Source organism: Diceros bicornis, chromosome X, assembly GCF_020826845.1.
Source record: "Diceros bicornis minor isolate mBicDic1 chromosome X, mDicBic1.mat.cur, whole genome shotgun sequence".
Classification (NCBI taxonomy): domain Eukaryota; kingdom Metazoa; phylum Chordata; class Mammalia; order Perissodactyla; family Rhinocerotidae; genus Diceros; species Diceros bicornis.
The window spans coordinates 79,011,903-79,037,690 of record NC_080781.1 but is presented as its reverse complement, the minus strand read 5'-3'; the positions used below and the strand labels follow the sequence as shown (position 1 = coordinate 79,037,690).

The window sequence follows — 25,788 nt, the reverse complement described above, 5'->3', positions numbered from 1 at the left end:
ACCCACAGCCAGAAAAAGACAATTTGGTGTGATTCAATAGAACAATTGAGGACAAAAATATTGGCCTGTTTAAACAGGTGAACTGAAATAAGAGGTATGTTCATATTTGTTCGGAAATAACCAAACAAGAGGAAGCTTTACAAACACCTTCCTAGTTCCTATATTTTGATTTGCACTATGACTCTACTTCAATGACTGCAGTTGGCAATTTGAAAATAAAAACTCAGTGACAATTGACAAAGTCAAAATGCTTTTATTTATACTGAAGTTTACCAAGTACATTTTTAACAAAGAATGTATACTTTAACTTAATATATGGTAGAACAGAGAAACCATACATGTAAGTTTCTAGTCTCTAACACACTACCGCATTATTTTTCCTTAAAAGACAAAAAGCCAAGCTGAAGTGAGCATAGAAAAGCATCAAATATGGTCAAGTTACCTTAGCCATTAGGCTTTAGCTCATATTCTTAAACTCGTCAATCTAATGACAGGACAAAGTTTACATCATTGCTTTTAAAATGTACACACTTTCCTTTTTTTAAAACGTAATATAGATTGAAAAGCTGCTTCAGTAAATAAAGCTTTGCTGATAAACACAATTGAAATAACTCCATGTTGAATAGTTTCAGAGATAAACTGGAATCACAAGCATCTTCATTTATGTAAAGCCAGCGAAGACCTTTCAGGCCGAATAAAACTGTTGTGCCATTGCTAAACAGTAATAGTTACCTCCTTTAAAAAAAAGAAAACAAGTTAGTTCTTCTGAGGGATAATTCTGATACGTGCTTAAAAATACTAAACTTCTATCTTCGGGAACTTAAATGATCTGATGTAACAGGCTTGATTTAGTATCGGTAAAACTTAAAATTTCTTAACATTTCTATATGTTAATGTGTCAGTTTTCAAAGATCCTTCAAGTTTCATGCGACAGCTTCTGTTCTTTCCACAGCACTGAAGACACCGAAGACTGATGAGACTCTTCATAAACTATCATGTCTATAGTTATCTACATTACTCTTCCTTTTGTATATAATGGTATGTTTAAGATGCCTATGGTTTACCAAAACAGGGAGAAAGGAGTTATGATCTGGTTATGATCTAAGGCAATGACAGTTTTGGACATTTAGAATTTCCTCTCCCCCGGTTAAACCTGAGACTGTGTATACTGCATGAAGGGAGACTAGTTCCGAATATCATTTTAACCATAGTGTTTGGTCAAACGAGTATCTATTTCACCGTTGGTAATCAAAAGAATTCATACCATCCCAGAGTTAGAAAACATTTGATGGTGTGGGTAAAAATTATAGTTGGAAACAATTTTCAAAATATGATTCCACCTCTTTTTGCCTAAACTTGCTCTTTTCCGTAGCCATGGCTTACGGCCCGAGTCTCTATCCAACTACCTCATAAAAATTGGCCTTTGGTCACAAAAGAAGAATGAGGAAAGAAAGTGTGGATGATCAGTACAAATCCATCACCCATGCTTAAGAAACACTTAAAGTCTATGTTTGTGAGTCAAATGTATCATCTTCACATATAAAGGAGAGCACATTATCACTGTTGGACTGATATGGCTAGTCTAAAATATTAATTTAGTCTAGTCAAAGCTTAGCATTGTTAGAAGGAAAATATACCCTTTTCAAGTCTTGTGTATAAAAGTTTTAAAATGTTTATTCTTTCTGTGTCAAAGGTATCATGGCGAGTCAGTGGAATTTTCTGGATAATACCTCAGAAGCAAAAATAAAGATGTGATAAAGTAACGGAAGAATAAAAGAATTTGAGTCTATGTTAGTCAGATGACCTGGAGGTCAGGTCAAACTCCATTAAAGGGCAACCAGACATTTTGCCAAAGAGCCCATGGAATTCATCTGAACTTTTCCAGGGACCAGAAGAAAACAAAGCTTGAATTTTTGGAAACTATCTAGTAGTCTGTCACCCCAGAGAATTGCTCAGACTCCTTTGTGGCATCTGAGAATATTTATTCTGATAAAATTCACCAGATAGTTGCTCAGTTTTCCAGTCTACCTCATTCTCTGTATACACAGTCTAAATGTCAAAAGAAAGCTCTTCAACATCAAATGGCAGACAGTCATTTCAACAGGATTGAAATTTATACAATATAGCTAAAGCTTAAAATCATGCAATATAAATTGTGGATGTTACAGACTTGAAAGCAACGGCAAAAAAAAAAATAATACCCTGTAAAAAAAGGTACATAAACACAGTAACAAATGGCAAAAGCAATCACCATTTGTCTTTTAGAAAAATGTAATGTCTGAAAAATCTGTTTCTTTTATTATGTTTAATTATTGTCTTTATTAAAAAAGACAAACATATCTGCCCACACCCTTCATGAAATGTGCCAGTTTACAAGGCCTATCTGGAACTGTTTCCACAGCAGCTCGAAAAGACAAAGAAAAACTACGCCAGCAAGAAGACACTATTAATATGAATCAATTTTTCTACCCAGAATACAATAGAGATTTCGTTGCAGTAAAACTTTTCCTCCTAATTTAGATAGTAGCAAAATAGACTCTTGTGTAGCATGCCGTATAATGTTGACACAGATTCTGTTACTGTTTTACATATGCCAATACTGAGTGATCATAAGGAAGAGCCAATATTGACCTGCTAACTGACACTGATCCTTGGAGCAATCTCAAAGTTTGCCACATTTCAATTTCAAAATGCATTTCAGATATAATATGAGTGATTTATCATTTAGCAGCAGCTGTCAAAGTAAACTCCTAGATAAAACAAAAACATCTGGAACCATAAACAGAGGAGAGCAGTAGCTGAATTTTAATCCAAATCTGGCATGCTCACTTCATTAGAAACAGGAAACAGCTAATTAGTAATTGAATGTTTCATGTTTTTAAGAGGGTTTGTACTTGAGCTCCAAACAGAGATGATCTAATATGCATTCTGGATGTAAACAAGATTAAAGATCAGGAAGAGCAACGAACAAAGCCTCTCCAGAGGAATGTTAGGGAGCTTGGGAACTTACAAGGAGTGACACACACGGACATTTGGGGAGAGCTGACAGAGTTTATTGCTTTAAGATTTATCAGATAAGTAAAAGGAGGAATTCAATACACACAAATTGTGACCATTTTAAAAATAAAAACGAAGGCCCATACAGTCCTTCTCTTAGCACAGCACGGCCTGACATGGGCATAGCCCCTGGCATAGGAGTCTGGTGCAGCCCCCTCCATGCAGGAGATGAGCCTCTGTTGATCAGTTATTTTTAAAGGGCCACACCTGACTATTTCAAACTCAAGTAAGTGTGAGACACGCCTTCTGTGGTATACATCTGAAGCTTATGAAAACGAAAAACCTAAAATCAGGTGTCATAAAGAAGGCAGATATGTGAGAAAAGGTCAGAAGAAAACACATGAGGATTCCATATAGTTCAACCAAAGTTAATTAAACATATCTATTTGTAAAAAGACAGTAGTTTGTTTTTAAGTGACTTACGTAATTTGAAAAAGCTGTTCAATTTCCCCTCTAGTTCAATATATGCTCTTTGACTATTAAATAATGAGACATTTTTGGATGTTATATTTTTAGTCACACTTCTTTGTTACTTTATTCAGATATTTAGTATTAATAAAATTTTTAAAAGTTGTATTTGCCTCAATCCTTCTCCATGACTTATTTCTAGTTTGGCATTATCTCACTGAATTAGGTTAAAGCAGCACACCTACTGACACAAGCAGACCTTCTAAAGTCTGCAGACAGCAACAGAAGCCAAACGCCTGTGCCTTAGAAGAAATTCCTTCAGAGCATGGAATGACTGGAATGTCACATTGACATTAATTAATGTAATATTTAAAAATGCGTGGGGTAGGTGGCCATTCCAGCAGAAACTGCATATACTGCCACAGGGAACTGATTATTGGAGAATGGATAAAAACTCAGTTGGCCTTTTGCATAAGATGACTGTTGCTTTTGTCACATCAGAACTTAATTCCAGGGCAGATGTAAAAATAACATAATGAATTAGATTTTGCTTGGTGTAAGGAGGGAACTTTAGGAGGGACATTAAATTTTTTCCATCACTAGAGTACCATTTAACACATTAGAAAACTGCTCTATTAGATTCTTAGGAGGTATGAAAATAATGATGACAGGTATTTGCCACCAGCCTTTGGCCAGGTGGCAAATTTACTTACTTACTCCATTAAGTAAACAGCCCAAAATATTTGAGACCATCCATTTCCTGGGCAATTCAAGCCAAATGACTCATTTTGTTCTAATCACTGGAACATCTTAGGCATCTGGTCATGTCTAGACCAGAAGGTGAGCAGTGGAAAATATCCATGATGTGACTGACCCATCATATCTGCCTTGCTCCTTTCTTATTTCTATAGATTTTTCAGTCAAATTGTTTATTGATAACTTCATAAAAAGGAAGCAGAATTGAAGATGGGAAGAAAGCAGAAAAGAATAAAAGGGGTATGTTTAGTAGCTTGGATGTGTGTTTTTATCATTGCCTTCTTTATAGATAAGGAATGCGCTAGGAGAAAGGGATTAAATGACTTGCTCCACCATCAACAGATCAAAAGAAGAACTAGGTGTGGTAAAATCTACAAACTAGTGCTCTCTATATTCCCTTAGAGAACACGACAAGCAATGTGTTTCTTTTAGAAAGGTGAGCTCCAAACCAGTGATAACAAATATTGATCATTTGCACAAATGAATTACCTCCTCACATAATTCCTGTTAAATCCCAGGTCAGTCAAATATAAAGCTATTTCATAGTAATCACAGCTTAAAGTGGGTGTGTCTGCATTTTCAATTCTGTCACACCATTTAGAAATAGCATTTTCTCTGTCTTAAAAATTCTTCCACCTACTTACCCCACTAGGATGCTGTGTGGATTAATGTGATAATGTTTATGAAGCACTATGAACTCCATGGAAGAAAGGGGTTATAGAAGTGTAAAGTATCATGTTCAATCATCATTATGATTATCCCCTAAAAACTTGTGAAGCCCATTCTCTAGCACATTTTTCCTGTTCGTGCAAGTTTCTATTTATCAGTAACAAACAAATAGTAATTGAAGGTTCCATATTTTAAGAATTTGAGTATGAATTCTAAAGAATGACAACACTAGATAAGCAGGTAACTGCTACAGCACCCTATTCGTGCCTATGATCAGTTGGAGTTCCGGCATCAGTGTTCAGGCTGCACAGAAAAAACAATAAGACCTGGTCAAAATTTCATTCCAACAAAAAAAGTCCAAAAACTACTCAATGAACTTCCCTGAAAACCACAAACTGGCTTTATAGTATTTTGCTGTGCTATATATGTTCAAGTTTGAATAAATTTGCGTGCAATAAATGTATTATTCTATTAGGCTTATTCTTTAATCATATATTCACTGATGTGAGTCTCATTCTTTTAAAAATGAAATTATACAAAGGTGAGAAAAACTGTAGATTTACAGTAGTTTAAAGCTTAATCTTATTTTCTGGGGGTGATATTGATCATATAAAAATGGTATAAATGATATTCTCTAACTCTAAAATATGCTTATGAGCCCCTTGTGCATGTTCTACTGCTTTACAACCTGCAGTGAAACGCATGACTAGCTTAATAAGCAAGGCATTTAGAAAGGTTTTTTTTCCCCTTCACAGTCTAAACCATGAGTAAAGATCCACACTGTTTTCTTGGAGTCGAAATCTTTGTTAATGACTGCAATTTCCCCTCAGGATGAGATTTCCTTCCCTGACAGGATGGTTATTTAAAAGTAACTTCATACTATTTATTTGTTAAAAACTACCAAGAAACGTGTTTATAATGTTTTTGAAGGTTTAAATTTGTGTTTAGAAAAAAATTATTTTTCCTAGCCAGGGCTCATGTTTCCTTCCAAGTGTTTCCTCACCACTTATTCACTTACATAATGGGATTTCCTTAAGAACTAATAGGCTTCATCACAGGCATACTTTGGGCTATCAAACCTTTCTTTTGAGGTAGCTAACTTATTCGTGAACTAATTGGCAATACTTTACAAATGATTTTTCCAGCTAAGTATTAAGTTTTATGTTTTGTTTAAGTTGTTTAATTAGTGATGTGTTTCTAATTTTCAAATGGGCATGATATTAGTTGGCCCTAAATAAGATCACATCTGAAAGGTCATGCTTTCCTAACCTGAATAAGAGAGAGAGAAAACAATACGCTGGTTAATGCTGCACTTCAGTCTTAGGTTCAATCCAAATTAAATATGCAGTTAATTGTATGAACTCTACTTCACTTGTGGAAACATGTTCAGAATGTGATGTTCGCAAATCAATAAGCAACAGTAGTGAGGTTAGTTTGGGGTTCAGTTAGTTATTAGTACAGTAGTATAAATATGGAGCTACTAAATTGAGAGTAGAAAATGTAGACCATTGAAAGATAGGGGTAGATAATAAAATGGTATAGCATTTGATTCCTCTTTGTCTAGAGAAAAGCATTGTTTTAGAGTCATTTTTCAGAGGGGTCTGGTGCTTATTTTTATAATGTGGCACTTTTTTAAAAATGGAGGTTTCTTAAAAATAATAACCACTTGGCCTTATTAGCCCTAAAAAATTTCTGACTTATACTTTAATCAAAACAAAGACCAGTACAGGTTGTCTGTTCTTTTCAAATGTTATCATAATGGAGTATCAACCTCTCTTGCTTGCTTTTAACTTACTTTGTTTTTGTGAATTAATTCTTTACTATAACTTTTCCCTTTTATTTAATCTCTAGTTCTTGTAAGACCCGCCTTAATAAGGGAGCATGGATATCCTTCTATGCTCATATTGGGATAAAATATAAGAATACATTTACAGTAACTATATACTGAAGAGCACGTTTTAGAGAAAGTTTTATACATCAATTATATGCCAAATATTTTACCTCTACTAAAATCTACATATGCAAACACAAATGCTAACTTCGTATGTATTTTACAGGGCTCAGTAATAATGATATTTTGTATTTGTCATACTTAGAGAGCACAGATCTAACACTGATGAGGAAGATTAGGCAAATATTATTATTACTAAAATTAAGGCAGAGAGCGGTTGAATGATTTCTCAAGGTTAGTAACTGAGTTAGCCAGTTAGTAACTGAGAAACCCTGACCACTAGACCAGTGCTCTTCCCACTTCATTGTGCCTCCCATAGACCAGTTATAAAACAGCAATAAGTGTATGGGCTTAGTACACAGACTTGCAACTTTTGAGCCTCACTAAGAGCTCCAGAAGTACTTGAATTCTACTTTCCAGCAGGAATGGGAAAGGAGAATAAATAAAAACTAGTATTTATGGAACACTGACTATGTCAGAAGCCGTACTAAGCCATTCTAAGCACTTATGTCACATGTGGAATGTCATATTCTTTCACTACTTCTTGTTGTAGATAATGTCATGGTGAAAAGTCGTAAGTTGCTTATGTTTCTATGCCATTCCTCTAAAAACTCTAAAGTCATATCAGCCACCTTCCATAAGTATGTAAGCTACAAAATATTCCTAAAGGTCAAGTTTATTTAAGTTTTCTATAGGATGCATATTGGAAATATTTTAATGTAATATTTAAAAGCACAATTAAGTTCTTTTTATAACTTTTAACTACTCCTTTTGTATGCTAAGCTGATAGAAAAATACTATAATCTCTCATTTCAAAGGAATCAAAATATGGAGGAAGATGAAAATGGAAGTAATGGAAAAACATTAGACATTTACTTGAACAATGTTAAAAATGACCACATTCAACATTTCCCATAGAAGGTTGAAATGCAGTTACCAGGACATTGTTAGATTTGAGTTGCAGGTTTTGCCTCAGTCATTTTAAATGGTTACTTACCAATGCTGAGATCAACATGACATTCATTTGTATTGTTTTAAAGAAAATAAGAGCACTTAAACATTTATAGGAGAATAGGGAAATAGAGAAGAAATGCTTATAATGAATGATGTTTTCTTGAAATCTAATAAAGGAATTGGTAAAAATGTTGCCAAAATAACCATTTGCATTATTGAGGTAAAGTAGATTCCAGCTTAAGTATGTGGATTATTACCAATGTTAATTTTCAAACATTAAACAAGTAAATCATAAACTTTGGGGGTCAACAGATTAGGGGATTTGAAGGAGATCTGTATAAAACTGTAAAGAATTTCTTTAAATTCACTTTACTTTCCAAAATTGAATGTTATACGGCTATTATAAATGAGAAAGAAGTTCCCTAGAGCAAATAAATAAAATTTTATGCTAATGGCCCACAGTAAGGAATCCTGGTCTAAAATTAGATAACTGAGGATCTGTTAAGGTCTAGTTCTGATAGGGTGATGTGAGCTTAGCCACAAATAGAAAGGTTTCTTTCTATTACTATTGCAGCTTCTCTACAAAATTTTAAATAGGAAAGAGAGATGTATTGAATTTGTGCATCTTTTATAAGTAGTACCCCAATCTCTGCAAAGTTTTAAGGCAGAAGTGATTATTGAATTATAGTTGGTTTTAGACTATTTTGGCTAATTACCTACAAACTGGAGAAGACTTCCCCCACTCCAGCCCTGTTATGTTGTTTTGCATGGGATAATATTATAGTCTAGTTAAATATGCTGGCTGGCTAACTAACTATGAGAGATTTTTACAGGTATGGATTGATAGTGATACTATCAATATGGATTGATAGTGAGGACACTGAGTGAAGGAGTTAAGATTTCTGGGTTTTAGAATCCACTATCAATAGCAGGCCAATTAACTTCTTTTGAGTTATTTCCCTACTTACAAAATGGGGGTTAATCATATCTTTCTTAACTAAAACACATGGATAATCCTGCTAGAGGATGTGTGTGTTAAGAATGGCACAAAGACAAGATCCTCTTTCTGATGGAATTGTAACCAATGAAAGAACTAGCAATAAGCCTGAACTTTCCACGTTGTATGCAGTGGAACAGGAAAAATTAGCCAAATCTAAAAAAAATCAAAGTTTTCAAAGGGAAGGGAAACTGGAGAGAACTAGGAAGGGAGACATCTTGAACGGATTTCTTGTTTGAGTTCCTTAATCCAGCCATGGCTGAATCTATCCCTGGAAGCTTCAGTTAAGTCTCCCAGTAAGTTAACTTTTTAAATTAAGCCCTTCCCATAAAAAAAGAAAAAAAATGGCATAAAGTTCACCAGGCTATAAAATACTAGGTATTGCCTTTCTTTTTTTCATTATTCCAGTTTTAGGCTATCAATTCTTCATTCCAAGAATGATAATTATAGTGGCATAGAACCACCACACATTTATGAGGCAGCAATATAATAATTTTATTTTTTTAAGTGGCATGACAACAGTGGCATATGATTACAGCCTTTTATGAAAGTGCTGTGTGTTTTTTTGTGTGTGTGTGAGGAAGATCAGCCCTGAGCTAACATCCATGCTAATCCTCCTCTTTTTGCTGAGGAAGACCGGCTCTGAGCTAACATCTATTGCCAATCTTCCTCCTTCTTTCCCCCCCACCCAAAGCCCCAGTAGATAGTTGTACGTCATAGTTGCACGTTCTTCTAGTTGCTGCATGTGGGACGCGGCCTCAGCATGGCGGGAGAAGCGGTGCCTCGGTGCACGCCCGGGATCCGAACCCGGGCTGCCAGTAGCGGAGAGCGCGCACTTAACCACTAAGCCACGGGGCCGGCCCCTGTGTGTTTTTTTAATTAAAACACAAATGTGAAAATGAAAAATAAAGGTTAAACTTTTAATCAGAGAAAGGCTTTCCTTTTGCATGTTCCTCAGGTATATCTGAGTTGAGAGGTGAATCCTAAGCTTAAAATATTATATTGCATCTGTAAAGAGGATGGGGTATAAAATAACTGCTTAACAAGTTAAACAACCCTTCCTAGATTATAGTCAGAAAGACCTGTTAACTAATGAATTAGTCCTGTAGACTTCAGAATGCTGAGTAGCAGAACAATCTATTTTGGCTCAGAAGTCTCACTATCTTGCTATCACTTCAACTATAATTTCATCTATTATGTGAGTGAGATATAGCTGAAATTGTAAGTCTTAGATCTGTAATGAGATTTTATGTTATCATCATAATTAATTAGTGTGACAGCCTTTCAGTCACTGCAAATATTATTTTAACAGTGTAGTGGTAAGTGGTGCAGGCCCCCCCGTGACAACGAAGCCCTAAATTATCAATTAATGTAAGCTCTTCACATTCTCCTAAGAAAGAACTAGAAGCATAATGTGTGTTATAATCTGACAGGTAGTTGACAGCAAAGAGGTATGATATGGTCTGGGAGGTACCATTAATCAAGACAAAAATCCTGTGGAGGATGAAGAAAATGAGAGCCAAATACTTCTTTGGTGAGAAAGTAAAAACATTCAGGCCGTCTAATGAACCTTACAAGAAAAAAAAATGCTGTTGCTTTAGAAAAAGATGCTAGGATCTTCTTTGTGGGGTGTGTACTAGAGTCCTTTCCCACTCTATGATGGCAGTTGCAGTAAGTTTTTCTGGGTAGTAAAAGGCTCCTATTCTCAAAGGAAGCATTTAGGAGGAAAGAGGACCCATTTCCCACAATCCCTCTAATTTCTGACATGCTATAGATTTCCACTTTACAAGAGAACATTTCCGCTTTACAATGGGAATACTAGAGTCCCTATGTATATCTTCCAACACAGTACAAGACATCAAAGGGGAGGGAAATTAATGATTGATGAGGGTAGGGCAGGAAGTAGTCTGTGGAACCCCTAGAGAAAGATGTAGAGCACACTGTGGTGGGAGTCAGTAGAAAAGGTACAGAGAAGTTTGATCTGGTAAGAAATCATATGTAATTTTTCTTTTCCAGTCTCCTTACTTGCTCCTACGGTCACTTTCATTGCTCGTTTACCAAATTCTGCAATGACAACCTTAGCCCAAGGGTAACCGTTTTTACTGGCATGGCATCCTAAGCTCTTTCGAGGAATGTTGTTCTATGTTACCAAGTGAGCGGCAAAGAGAGAAGATAATAAAGAAGTTTCAAAGGTCAAGGAAGGCTAGACACTGTTCAAATTGATTTTGAAAGACTTGATAAGAATATACATATTCAGAGTATATATATTTCATAGTATAAATATATACTAAAAGTTCTATGTAATAAATATATGTATACTAAATTACATTGTAAAATGTGTGTCTTTTAACACAGATGTTAAAATTGTGTCTGTAGCTTTTAGAGTCAAATGATACATTAATCACTTTGCTTCTAATTCTTCAGTGGCATCTTCATCAAGTGCTGCATAGACGATATCATGCATTTTATATTTTACATTCGTCAGTCTATATTCTGACTAAGCTCTCACCATTTTGTTTTTCAGAACAAAAATGGTCCAGAGGGAAAAAAAAAGGTTTAGTAGGTTTATCTTTTACATCGAATTTTGGCTTACTTTTGACATGTAGGTTGAATTTAATATCTACTCTTGTGTGTTAGTAGCAAAAAATAAGGGAAACTTATTTAATATTCCACTATACTCATGGAAAAATATCAGAAGAAAAAATATATTCTAGTGTTAAATCATTTTACATCATTGTCAAACACGTGGGCAAAAAAGCAAATGTAAAAATTATTCACAGAGATTGACATTCCTCTTGTAAAAGCGTTCTTAGTTTTTTTGTTTTGTTTTGTTTTTGTCCCTAAACACAAGTAGCAGAAATAGCAGCAATGTGTCACTGTGCTCTTGTACTTTGTGGTGTTATCGCCTCTGAATGTTTTTTTATTATTTTATTACTAGAAAGTCAGTTCAGGAAGGCTGTTGTCTGTTTTCTAAAATTTAGGAGCTTCATATTCTGGGTTTGTTATATCTATTATTATTAAGATGATGATGCCAATTTTCAAACATTTAAGAAACATGCACTGTCAACTGTACCAGTAGTCCCTAACAATGAAATATAGTCATACAAAAGTTAACTAAGGTATAAACATGCAAAAGAAGAAGTCTCTCTGTGATCATAAAGTGATGTTATTTTCTGTTCAGCAGTTCATGTTACTGCTGTTCATGCTAATTAATTAAAGGAGCTGTTGCTGTAATGTGCAAACAGGGAATCTGAGAAACTGAGAGGGCTTTTAGGTCTCCAAGTGAAGTTAAGTCAATCTGGGCGCGGGCAATCAAATGTAATGAAATCACTTGTCAGTGCTAAGCTTGCAAAAACTGTGAAGTTTGACTAGGGAGTAAAAGGATTATAATTAGATTTCCAATAGGATAATAACTAAATGGCAGAACGCAGTAAAGAGAAAATATTACTTTGTTAGCTAATGGTACTGCTGTTTGGTTTTAGTTTTTATCAGCGCACTTGTAGTTGTGCTAATTTAATTTGCTTTTATCAGCCAAAATGCACTAGGCAAATGGTACTTGAACATTATTTGCAAAAGTCATTGATCTGAAGGTGCACTTAATGACACCCGGTATGTTTATTTTATGTGAAATGGAGATTAGTTGATAAGATGGTTGATGTGCTGTCGTGCAGGCCCCCAACCGAGTTATGGGAATCTGGGTGGGAAGATATTAGTGTATATGCTCCACTGAATCCTTCACCTCCAGCAATAGTGGACACAGCCATCAGAGTGAGTATGTATTCATTGTCTGATCACCTTAAAATATTCTGGAGGAGATGCTATCATAGATTGTTAAAAATATAAGGGATACAGAAATTCTTTTATCAGAAGGTGGTCTATGCATGATATCTTGTCTGTCAAACAACATTCAAAGCATAAAAGACATGAAATAACTAAGCTGAAGAGATTCAGAATACATATAAGAATCCTAGTACATGGGTAGTTTGTACTAAAATCCATCTGGAAATGATCATAATACTGTATATGACTTTATTACTTCTAAGGATGGCAAAAGCAACATTATTCCAAGTTCTCTTTAAACTCTCATAAGGAGATGTCATAGTGGAACTAATTGAATTTCACAGGGAGAACACTAGGTGAATGACAGATTTCTATCTAGCAGAGCAATTGACAATAGGAAGGGAAAAGACTTCACTGATGCTGGAATTGTTTGCTGTGATGGAGATGAGTTTTGGAAATGGCACTAGATTGGCATGCATGAACAATGCTAGGAAATAATCTTTCAAGTTAAAAAATGGGTAATTGAGGGATGTGAAAAAGATGAAAACAATGTCAAAATAAGTCACAAAAGACCTATAACACACAAAATTATTAGAAAGAATGAAAAATATAATGGTTACACTGGAATTTTATGTTTTCCAAGCATTATACATTTTCTGAAGTTCATAGATACATACAAAAGTAATCTTTCAATTCTGAGCATCTTAATAAGTAAGATTATTGATATTTTTCAGGTAATTATTTGAATTGATTGATTTGGGAAAGTATATTTAAGATTAGTTCTGATAATATTTTCAGGCACCTATTCCCCTGACTAATAGAATAAATCATTTTTTGCTCATAAAATAATTTCTTTTAGATATTAAATTGTGATTCTACTGTCATATTAACACAAAACATTTACTTTAGCTTTCCATAAATTGATGATGGGAATTTTATCATTTACACCGCTTAAATGCTCTGCTAAGAGAAGGGAGAATGTGTACTTTTCAGTTTTTATCAAATTTATCAAGAATATTATTTAACATAACCTAAAAGTCAGACATTCAATAAGGAATTATTAACCCACCATATTTTACCATATATTGACAATATTAACCACAAATACTAGAGAATTTGTTTTATAATTTGAAAAAAAATAATAAAAGTTAATTCCCTTGCTTTAAAATAAGCTCCATCTCAATTTTTTTAAAGGTGTATCTACTTCTCTCACGTTTAGCCAGCAAAAACTAGTAGAACTTAGTAAAAGCATGCTCAGTGAAAACAAATACTAAACGTGTCCTCCTCAACCACAAGTTAATATGCAAAAGTCATTCTTTGCAGACTTCATTAAAATAAAAAATTTGAGCCAAATGGAGAGTGAATCTACCTTTTGCTTTTATCACATAGTTGACCTCCCATGAATAAGATACCTGTTGTTTGTTGCATGAAAATGAAGTAACTTCAGGACAGTTCAAAAGCTTGTATTTATCTCAGAGTTGGGAAAGATGTTAATATTGCAAACTAATGGCATCATATAAATTAAACAAACAGCAATGAATTGGGAGTACAGGATTAAAGGATAATAAAGATTCAACCCATTGATGGTATATTTGGTTTACCCCCTCCAGTTCCAAAGCTGATCTTACATCCCACTCAAAGGAGGGGCACAATGAAGCTCAATGCTCCTTAAAGACTAGGTCTATATCTGTGTGTCACATTCAGAAGGGATCAAATGCTTCGGGCTTATTCAACCCGACTTTGGCCCTGATATGTGATGGCAACCTCAACTAGTGGTAGCCCACAACTAGTGGGGCTTTCATCATAAATTTCACTGTGGCAAATTGATTGGACAAACACTGAGTCCCATCCAAATTGGCTTTTCTCACATAAACACAGCTTTTAAGTTGAGGGAAGAAAGCAGGCAAGCAAAAGAGGGATCAGATACAGCAAAAGCTTCAATGAATGAGCTAAACATGCATGCTTTCACACCTAGCAAAGTTAATGCATTAGTTAGGTCTACCCAGCTGCAGCAGAATCAGGCATTACCAGAAGATCCATGAGCTCTGACACTTCTGGTTTTGTGAAGATGATGTGGAAAACTACATGAATGAGGGTTTCTAAATTTTCTGAAGCTGCTACAAAAAACAGTGACCCTCAGATGAGCCCAAATAGATCTTTTGGTCACAGCCAGTTCTGTTGCCTTCATGTAGATCCAATCACACAGTGCAAAGGCACTGATTAGTTACTTCTCAGCAAGCAACATATCCATGGATGTCTTCCTTTTTGAAAGTTAGGAAATCATTTCTTCATGGAGATGACTTTTCTTTTTTATTAGAGTGAGACATTTTTTCACAGTAAATGTGAAATAAATGTAACCCGCATACAAAGGGCTAGAAAATTGCATTAGAATCACACTGGAAAAACCCCAGTGGTCAAATTCAGTTTTTTATTTTTAGGTGCTTTTGCACTCCAGTGAGACTCTATATTGATTTGTTTCATCTATTTTCTTACTACTAAATTTTTTAAAAATATTTTAAAGGATCTAAGCATTTATTGGAATCCTGCAAATCATGATTTACAAGTCATGCTCATTTCCATATTTAGGCAGTTTCTAGAATTATCTAAAATTAGCATCGGAATTTAAAGGTTGATAAAAAATGTTGTCTAGAACACTTTTAAAATATTGATAGGCTATGATTGTTGTACTTGTGGCTTTTACAAACAGTAAAGTAATGAGATTTAAAAAAACATATTATTGTACACTTCTGAAAAGTAAATTATATTCACATTTATGCATTTTTAGAATATACCTAACATATAATGCACATCCTTTTAACAACTAAACATACTGTACAAGAAATTTGCACACATTGTATATGCAAAATTATTAGTCCCTATATATATAACCTCAAAACACTACAGACTTCTTTGTCTGTCATAAAGTAAGAAGAGTTAAACTTATTTATTTTACTTATATGAAGAGTATCAACATAGGAACTCATCCCCACCCCACCTCCAGGGGTCACATATTAAGCAGTTATAGAGAGAAGTGTGCTGTTTACTGTACCTTGCATAGCAGTACTATCATGAGGAGTCCCATTGTTTTCTATTTCAATATCTGGAATCCCAGTATCTGAAAGAAGTGACATTCAAGATTAAGATACAATTCTGTTTTCCCTGATTCAATTTCAAGTGAAAACTCTCAGTAACCCAGTACTTTGGTCCTATAGATAATGTAAGACCTTGGGTGGTATTTTTGGTTTTGGTTTTTGGTATGTCTATTTGTTTTTAATGGTAGGAGGGAAGATTATAAACTGTAGCTGAATTCTACAATTGAGCATATATTTCCAGGTATATAGTAAATAACTTCTTTATTCATCTCATTCTCTAGAGATGACTCTCAGGAAAATAATCCATAAAAATCCCCTCAGACTATCAGGTAACATGGCCTAACTGTGGAATAAGAAAAAGATGGATACAATTGCATAAGTGGAAGCGCTCATTCTTATGGTATATTTTTGATTTGTAAAATGTGATAGATGATGAGATTACCTCTATGCTAAGCACACGTGAATATCAAAACACAGATTATGGCTTGTGGTCTTTATGTAGTACTGGCTCTAGGAGCAAAGGGATACATGAATTGTTTTGAAAAAACTTGAGAAAAAGAATCAAGGAGTTGAGTTTTTATTTTCAATTTTAAATATGAAATGGGATTATCTAAAAGCTATTCATATACATGAAGCACAGCTTAATATGGACATTTCTGTATATACACATTTGCTCAGCTACCCTTGGGTAATGTGGTAACAGATGCCAGTGTATCACCCACTGCCATCAAGGATTAATGTGAAAAGGAAATGATTTGAATACAAGGTACCCAGCATGTTGTAGAAACAGCTGCTTTTTCTTTATAATAGCAAATATTGGAGCTAGAGTGGAGCTCACTTATGGGTGGATTTCAAATATGTAAAAAAAGATGTCAAACCACCTCAGAATGGCAAGTTCAGGGCCTCAAAAAATGAGTGCACAGAACATTCATCCAATTGCTGGTCAGAAATGTTATTTTTAAGACCTTCGATAAGCAAGGATGCTGGCTCCCACTGTCTAAGATGTCCCATTGAAGGAGGTATTAATGTATTATTATTTACCGTCTCTCTTCTGTGTCTCAAGGAGGCATGGTTGTCATGAACTAATAATCTAGCATGGTATTTCTATCGATTGTGAGCAGAATGATCTAAGACAGTCACAGTAAAAAGGAAATTGAACTTTTGGAGAGGAAAGAATATGATTGAACATTTGTACAAAATTATTTATTCTTAGTATAGAACACTGAAGCAACCCGCTTTTAGTTCATGTGTGTGTCATATGTGTGCATGGGGTATATGTACATGTGTGTATAAAATTCTTGGGCTCATCCTTGTTATACACACATATCAGTTAAATATATGAGCTGTCAATGAGAGAAGAACCTGAACGTTCCATGAGATGAAATGATGTTGTTGGGTTTCATAATTAAAAATGGAATCAGAAAAGTCTGGAATTAAGAGATTTCATGACGGAAGCACCTCTTCTCATAAGATCTCCAGGGATTTACTTAGAACATTCTTTTTCAACCAGGCACTCCTTAAGCCCTCAACATGATACAATCTGCATTAAAGGAACCAGTATCCTATTGCTCATTAAAATAGAGTACACCAAACATCAGTATATTTTAACATGAATGGACCTAAAACACTTACATTTTAGGCGGGGGGTGGTTATCAATATTACTGCTTCTACTGCAAAAGTCAGCAGGATTTTCTGTTATTCCTATGCTATTTGTATTTCCCAGAATAGAGATTATTTTGACAGATTTAATTAATGACCTAAAGCACTTGGCCTCAAATTGATTTTTAAATTATTCCTGGACAAAATCTTTTCCTTCCTTCCTTCCTTCCCTCCTTCCTTTCTCCCCTCTCTCCCTCCCTCCTTCCTTTCTTTCTTTTGTAAATTGGGTTTTGCTTTGTGTACCTTGAGCGTGAAAGTCTAAATCAGACATTACCTTTCAACATCCTCAGACCACTGTCACTAGTAGTGGCTTGCTTAAGTGCTTGCTCCACTTGCTCCCTGCGCTTTGATTCAAATTCCAAGGCTTCCTGCAGTTTTCTCTTGGCTTTTTTCTCCTTCTTCAGGCGCTTCTGCATGGTAGCTAAAATGTGAAAAGGTAAATAGTTTACAAAGGCTTGGTCAATGAAATCGAGTTGCCAGTTTTGATGGAATGTAAACCACAGTATAGACACAGAAAGAGATGAAAATGTATCAGTTGACATATGATTAGCTTCTTTCGGTTCCAATTCTCATTAGACTCAACCAAAGAGTGTTCAATCATACAACGGACTTCTTTTTGCTTTCACCTTTCCAGTGTGTATGCTCTACAATACACGTGCATTTGTATGGTGGTGGCAGTGGTGGGGGAAAATTGTTTTCTACTTTGACTAATCACATGTATTTAATGATAGCATTAAATATTTTATAAATCACTTAAAAAAGATACTCATTATTCATCAGGTTATTGCTATTCATATTTCAAAATGCAAAAATATATGAAAATATCTATTGGGTTGCAAAACATGCTATGTCCTTTAAAACTTAGTGTCAAGTGTCTATTTCTCTGAGATGTTACCAGTTGTAAGGGTAAATATCCATCTCTTTAAATATATGCACGTATAATCAGACTTTCTCTCTCTTTACATATATCTATATCTATATCTATCTATATACATTTTAAAGAGAATAACTTTCAGCAATGATTATTTTAAGCAACCTGTAAAAGCACAACACCATTTCTTTTGTAGGTAGAAAAGGTAATGAAGAGCTAAAGAACAACTATACCTCAACTCTCAAGCCTTTACATCTTAACTAGAAATTTTAACTGCCCTAATGTATGATTATTTCTAAACTCTGAAACCTTGAAATCTGTGATAATTTCTTCAAATAGAATTATTGGGCTCCAGCATTATACTGGTTCATAGCAGGGTTCTATGCTGACTGATCTTCCCATTCATCCTAAATAAGTTTTAAAAAATTAAGATATTGACATTATAGCAATAAAAAAATTCAAGGAACATTAAGCAAATTTATAAATTATATGACATTTTAAAAATGTTAAAAGTATTCACATATAATTAAAATATTTTGCTTGAACTGAATATGATGCTAATTTGAGTGCCAATTGTATTATTTTCACAGTTCAATATCTTTTCATATAAATGACCTTCAGCAACTTGAAGAGAGTCAGTTACCCAGGTAAATTTATGTTCACTTGAGACAAAAATTCAGAGGTCTAAGGTAATAACAAAATGGAAATCTCAGAACAAAGACACTGAGAATGTATAGTTTCTGTTATTTTTTTTTTAATTTTAAAAATTTAATTTAATTTTTTTAAAAAAGTAAATCTCTTTGTCATTCCTACTTCTACACATTCAGTTTCCTTTCCCAGAGGCAACCACTATTTGTAGCTTCATGGGTGCCCTCCCAGAGATGGGCCCTGTGTATACTATAAGCATAAAGTAACAGATTCTTTATATACAAATGGAAGAAAATTATACACACTGCTCTGCATCTTGCTTTGTTTTACATGGTAATAATTCCATATCAGCACTTATAGAGCTGCCTCATTATTTTTAATTGCTTTATAATATTCCACTGTATTAAGACATATTTAACCAATCCTTTTTTTTTTGATGAAAGACTATTAAATAAGGTTGAACATAAAAATATTTTACTATAGTAATTATACTTATCATCATTCAAATAAATCAAATTATTAATAACAAATCATTTAAATCAGAAATCTAGAGTTATTCAAATTAATGTATAACTTAATGTCCTTCATAAGACAAAATTTTGCTTCCAGTAAAATTATTGGTTCAAAAATATTCTATATGTTGATTCCCTTGGAATTTATGATTACATATATTGTAAACAATGTCACAGCATATTACATTTAAAATTATATAAATAAATAATAATAACTATCATTTATTTAGAGCCTACTATGTACTGAGCATTTTTCTGGGACTATATCTCATTTAAGCCTTACAACTCAGCAAGGAAAATACTATTATCTCCATTTTATAGATGAGGAAACTGACTCCTTGAGAGGTCAAGAAATTTACCCAAGATCACATAGCTAGTAGTCTTCATAGCCTGAGGGCCAAAGATCACATAGGTAGTTGTTTCAAAGCCTGGGGACCATATAGTTGGTCAAGGACCAAGATAGGTTGACCTCCAACCTCTCTCATAGCTCTATCATTCTATGATTCTAAGTATTTAATCTGCAAAGAATATTATTATGTATGTATATGTGTGTTTAATTGAAGTAACACATTCTGGCTGGCAACAAAAAGGTATTTAGGTGGAATATTTACTTTGAGTGTGAAACATTGCTTTCTTTATTTGGAAAAAAAGATAGTCATAGGGATTCTTATTATATATATAGTTTTATATATATAGCTACTATTCTTTCTATACACTAGGAGAGAGATTACTTTATAACCATAATATCAATTTTTCCCCAAAACATCATTTTACCCCCTCTTTATTTTCAATCATATGAATTCAGATAAAGTATTCACTTTGTCATAAAATGTTAGGTATACTGGGTATGGGATATTTAGGGAACTGGAAAGAAATTTAAGTGATCATCCAGTTCAACTATTGTAATAGATGAGGATACAAAGATTCATAGAGATGAAGTAGTGTCTCTAAATCAATGAGGATAACAGAGTAGTTTCCTATAATTATGTTAATCATAAGATGTAAAATGTTAAAAATAGTGCTTAGCACATAGCAGACAGTTGATAAGCATTAGCTAGTAGTAGTAGTAATGATGGTAACAGTAGTAGTGACAGTAATGACAGCAATAGTAATAATGTTAGTGTTGTAGTACTAGTATCGGTATTATTACTATTATATCATAATAAAAGCTAAATTTATTAAATACAAATGCTTCACAGTAAATTTGATAATAGATACATTACATCTACCATGTCCAGAACTTTTTAAAAGACAGTAGATACGATAGCAATTATAAAGATATACCTGAGGAGTCTATGAGAAGTTAGTAAACAGAAATCAGTATGAGTAGATCTCTAAAATGTAGAAGCCAATTTTACTATATGTAGTAGATTTTCGTAAGTCAATTTGAGAATGTCATTATATTTAGCATATCAGTATTTGGTTCTTCAGTATAAAAAATTTCCCTACTAAAGAAATGTGTTGTTATGACTGCTAATCATAATAATCTATTTTGCATACCAAGTACCAGAAATAAACTAATTTCTCCAATTTTTACAAAAACAATTTAGTCTTTGCTTAGTAGTATTTAATGACTTCAGCAAGATAAGAAAGGTTTAATTCTTTTTCAATGCAATGACTGAATTTCCGTTTTGAACTAGACCTTTGATTCTTAGGCCCTAAGGAAAATATACAGTTAGTTTTCAATTTCTTGACACAAATTTCAGAATATAATATGCAACTTTGGAATGGTATCAAGTTAGTGGATTTCACTCAAGTGGAGTCATTCTTCCTTGTTTAGAGAGGCATTATCCCGGTTGTGGATTTTCTCTCCTTCTTTGCCTCTCCTTCCGACTCTTGAACACTTTTACTTAATTTTTGCTTTGTGATCCTTCCATAGAAAAGTAGGCAGAGAAGGGAAAGAAGATGAAATTCACACATCACTTTTGCTGCTGTTTAGTATTTTATGGTAAATGTAAGGAAGAGGTGGAAATTATTGGCTAGAGTGAAGTTTGGAATTTTCTCTGGTTTTTATATGAACTGGTCTCATTACCATATCTGTAGATAATCAAATGTATACCCATGGTTGGAGAGTTAATTCTATTTGTGAACAATATTTCTCCAATTTTCTCCCTTTTGTCTCTGTCCAACTTATGCTACCCTAATTCAGTCTTCATCACCACTGCCTGAATGAGAGCAATCTCTTTTTACATAGTTTCCTTGTTTCCAGTCTTACTCCAATCCCCCTCTAATCCATTCCCAATACTGGAGTGGTCTATCTAGTTGAAATCAGACCAGATCGTCTCCCTGCTTATCTTTTCATACTTCCCTTCACCTACAGGATGAAGTCCAAGCCAATCTTTTACGTGGTTAAAAGTATCCTTCATAATTTAGAGTCTACCCCCATATCTCTACATCATCTCCCATCATTCACTTCATAAAACTCAAAGCCATGGTAATAACATACTGTATAAAGTTGCCCATGTATGAGCCGTCTTGCCTCCTTGCCTAGGCTCACTAATACCTCTGTCTAGAATGTCCAAATCTCTCAGGTACTCTCATGCCCTTTTTTAGCCTACTGATTCTTCAAGACTGAGGTTCAAGTGTCAGCATCAGGAAGGCTTCCTCAACCATCCATCCCCACTCCCAACCAAGCTGAACTAATTACTCCCTCTCTATATAACCATAAATACTGTGCGTCGTTGCTCTTGCCACTTTGTCTTGAAATTAACTGGTTGGTTGTGCTAACCTCTAAAATATAAATCTTTCAAGGACAGTGGCTGAGTTTTATTTATTTTATAACCCCAGAATATAGTACTGTTCTTGGCAAACAGTAAGCATTTCATATATAAGGAATTGTAAGATTATCTATATCCAGGCGTATTTTCTGAAATTGTGAGAGAACTAAGAATATTCATGTTTCCAAATCTGCAAATGACCTGAAGCACAGATCTAGTTCATTGTCTTTTATTACAAAGAGAAATAGTATAAATATCTTACCTTGTGGATAATAAACACAGTATTTGATTCTTAGCTTGTCATTTGTTTTCAGCAATTCCAAGTTATCCCTGAGAATACTTCTATTCCTATTGAAAATATCTCCAACGCAATATTCACTCTGTAATTGAACTTAAACTTACTTCTGCTTTGAAGCTCAACTGCGAGTTGTCTTTCAAGGGTTTCTCTGATTTCTCTCTCTCTATAGAGCTCCATTCGCAGTTCCTTTTTTTCTTGCTGAATCTGCTTCTCCTGGATGCGAGCATTATCCAAAGCCACTTTCAGTAGACCCTGTCAAAGTACAGCAATTGACATGCAGTTCATCTTATCTGTTTTAATTTCTCAAATACGAAATAATTTATGTAGGTGCTAATGTCTTGTATTACATTTATTTTGTTTATAGAAATATTGTTGACCTGAATGTTGGTCAACAGAGTCTCCACGGAGGACAGACTATCAGCAAAAATGAATGGTCCAGGGAATCCAGGAGGCAATGCCTGCCCAGGAGTCAGTTGGATCTTGTCCAAGGGTGATTTCATCATTGGGATTTGAACTGGTACTTCTTCTGCAAAAAACAAAATTAATATTAGAAGGTTCATAAATTAATAGATCAAAATTTTCACTATGTTTCCTTCACCTCTAATGGCATCTATAAAGATTTTTTTTCTAAAACTAAATGATAGAAAACTCATAATTGGAAATCATACCTATTCTCCAGCTGCCTCTACTTTCTCAAAGGTTTCAGGAAAGAATCAGGGACAGGGACAATGAAACAACATTTACTGCTAAAGAGGCATGAAATTTGGAGAAACAAATATAAGATATGTTTATGAATACTTACAAATTAAATAATCAGATCACTTCCTGGTAAAACATAAACTGCTTTCTTTTTTTTTTCAAATATATCTATCATATCCATTCTTTTTAACAGCTTTATTGAGGTATAACTTACATACAATAAAATTCACCTATTTTAATTGTATGCTTCAATTATTTTTAGTAAATCATTGGTTACATAGAGTTGTGTAACCATCACCACAAATCTATTTTAGAACATCTCAATCACCCTCAAAACATCCCTCATGCCCATTTATAGTTAATTTCCTTTCTCACCGCCCCCCCACCCCAGCCCCTGGCAACCGCTAATCTACTTTCTGTCTTTATAGGGTTGCCTTTTCTAGATATTTTACATAAACAGAATCATACAATATGTGGTCTTTTGTCTCTGGCTTCTTTCACTTAGCATAATGTTTTTGAGGTTCATCCATGTTGTGGCATGTATCAGTGGTTTTTTTCTTCGTTATTGCTGAGAAGTATTCCATTGCTTGGATATATCATTTTTTGCTTAATCATTCACTAGTTGATGGGCATTTGAATTGTTTGCAGTGTCACCTTTTATTTTGAACAATAATCCTCATGAAAAAAATATCACCTATGGTGTAAAAACACAAGCTGTATCTTTTCTCCTCTTTTATTTTTATATTATCTTCTCCAACATTCTCATTACTTAAAGAGATCCTCTCTTAGCTTCAGATAAACAGATATCAATAGAATTTTTGTCTAGTAAGATGTTTCAGATTTGTTTTGGACAGATATATCTAATTACAAAAGGAATCTTTTACTTTGAGAAACTAACTACTTGGCTATCTACTTGAACTGTGGTCGAAAATCTTTTATGTAAGATGTATGAACCAGATAGCAAAGTTTCCCTTGAAATTAGGAATTGGAGCTTTTTTGACATATCTAAAAATAAACTGCCAGAAAGAGGAGATCTTGGAATGTAGCCCAACAAACCCTGGTATTGTTAAATGGATTTAACAGAAGTGCATGATGGGGTGAATCATAGCACCTCAAACAAAATTACTCTACTCAACACTGTCTCTTTATTTCAGTAACTGGGCACAAGCAAAGTTTGAAAATATGCATCTCTCTGGTCAGCAAAATTTTCCGTGATCCCATATATTATGAGACTCATTCAAGAAACTAGGCTTGAATCTAGACCTAACCAATTTTCACATGGTTTGGAAACAAAAATCTAGCTATTGGTTCTGGTTCCTGTAGGGACAGGAATATGGATTTGTCATACAGTAAGATCTCATTTTTCAATTGCAAGCAGCCTATATATGTAGTATGCAAAGTCTTGAACTCCATTGATTTCACAGTCATCATGGTTTGTTGTGGGATTTCTTGTGTGGGAAGCTGTGGCATACAATTGCGGGAACCTTCTGTGAGATTACTTAATGGGATAACATTATCTCTGAATAAAATGCTCTTAATATAGATCACCTTCACAATTTCTAATTTTCCAAAACCTATAGGAATAAAAAAAGCTAAACAATTATCATAGAGAATCAACAGTTTCACATTATTTGAATCCAAAATGTTATAAAGAATATTGTTTATCAGTCTTAAAGAATTCAATAAAACATATAAAATATCTTGTTAATTTTCTTTTAGCACAGAAAGCTATTTTTTAGTAAAACAAAAAATAATTTTTTGATCATAAATGCATGATGCATGTGTTTTCTATGGCTCACTTTTTGTAAAATTAACCTTAACTTCTTATAAAGCATCCCCTCCTTCCTTCCTTCCCTCCTTCCCTCCTTCCTTCGTTACTTCATTCCTTCCTTCTTTCCTTCCTTCCTCCCTCCCTCCCACCCTCCCTTCTTTTCTTGTCAGTGGTAGTTTTGGAAGAGGTGAAGTATTCCAGAGGGAATGAGCACATTATCACAAATTCTGTGATCTATGTAAACTACCAGGTTTGAACACTTGAAATATCTCATAAAAAAACTAAATCCTAAAATATGTCCTAGGCAGCAGCTTTAATGTTTCTAAAGTACATTTCTCAACAACTAACCAAGCAATATGATGCTTTATTTGTATTGTTTGAAGTCTGTGTTTAGCTAGTATTTTGTCTTCTGCACATGAGTGCATTAAGTGGATAGAATGACGTCATAATGATCTATCAATATTAATAATAACTGGGAATGCTCTACACTTTTATATTGATGTTTATAAATCTTAAGCATTCATTTATGTAGCCTGGAAGATCTATTTTAACAAAATGAACTGCTCCAAAGTTAGAACATTGACTTCCTGCTGATTCAGACATAATATAATGTTTCCCCTGAATAAATATTTTGTATCAGGGGCAGAGTTCTTAAAATTAATGGATTCCTTGTTATGTATCTCCCTATGCACACATGTAACCTCAGTAGTAAGAATCTGAGCAAGATATCTGAAAAGGAAAGCAATACATTCAGTATGCATAAAACAAAATTATAACTACATTAAAATCACCAGAAGTCTTCTATTTCGAGATGAAAGAAGTGCCATTAAATTGGCTGAAAGGAAAATTACTATTGACTATGAAGACAGGTTGCATGGTCTATGGTTTGTAATGTTGCTATACAGTAGATTGAAGTTTCAAAATAGTATTACTCTTCTTTAAAGAGAT

General features: G+C 34.1%; 1 protein-coding gene across 8 annotated transcripts in view; it reads right to left on the bottom strand.

Moving 5' to 3' along the window:
• Positions 1-237: 237 nt before the first annotated feature.
• The window catches only part of DACH2 (dachshund family transcription factor 2), a 495,523-nt gene continuing 469,972 nt past the window's right edge, over positions 238-25,788 (bottom strand). For 4 of the 8 annotated variants that reach the window (XM_058536287.1, XM_058536292.1, XM_058536290.1 and 1 more), the window contains 5 exons: positions 22,748-22,896; positions 22,475-22,622; positions 17,599-17,745; positions 15,622-15,687; positions 238-735 (listed from right to left, as the gene is read on the bottom strand). In XM_058536287.1, coding sequence (XP_058392270.1) covers positions 686-735; positions 15,622-15,687; positions 17,599-17,745; positions 22,475-22,622; positions 22,748-22,896 — 560 coding nt within the window. In that variant the 3' untranslated portion in view covers positions 238-685. Of the gene's footprint in view, positions 5,194-15,621; positions 15,688-17,598; positions 17,746-22,474; positions 22,623-22,717; positions 22,897-25,788 lie in introns of all 8 variants that reach the window. The other 4 variants (XM_058536286.1, XM_058536291.1, XM_058536288.1 and 1 more) reach the window with 2 other exon arrangements.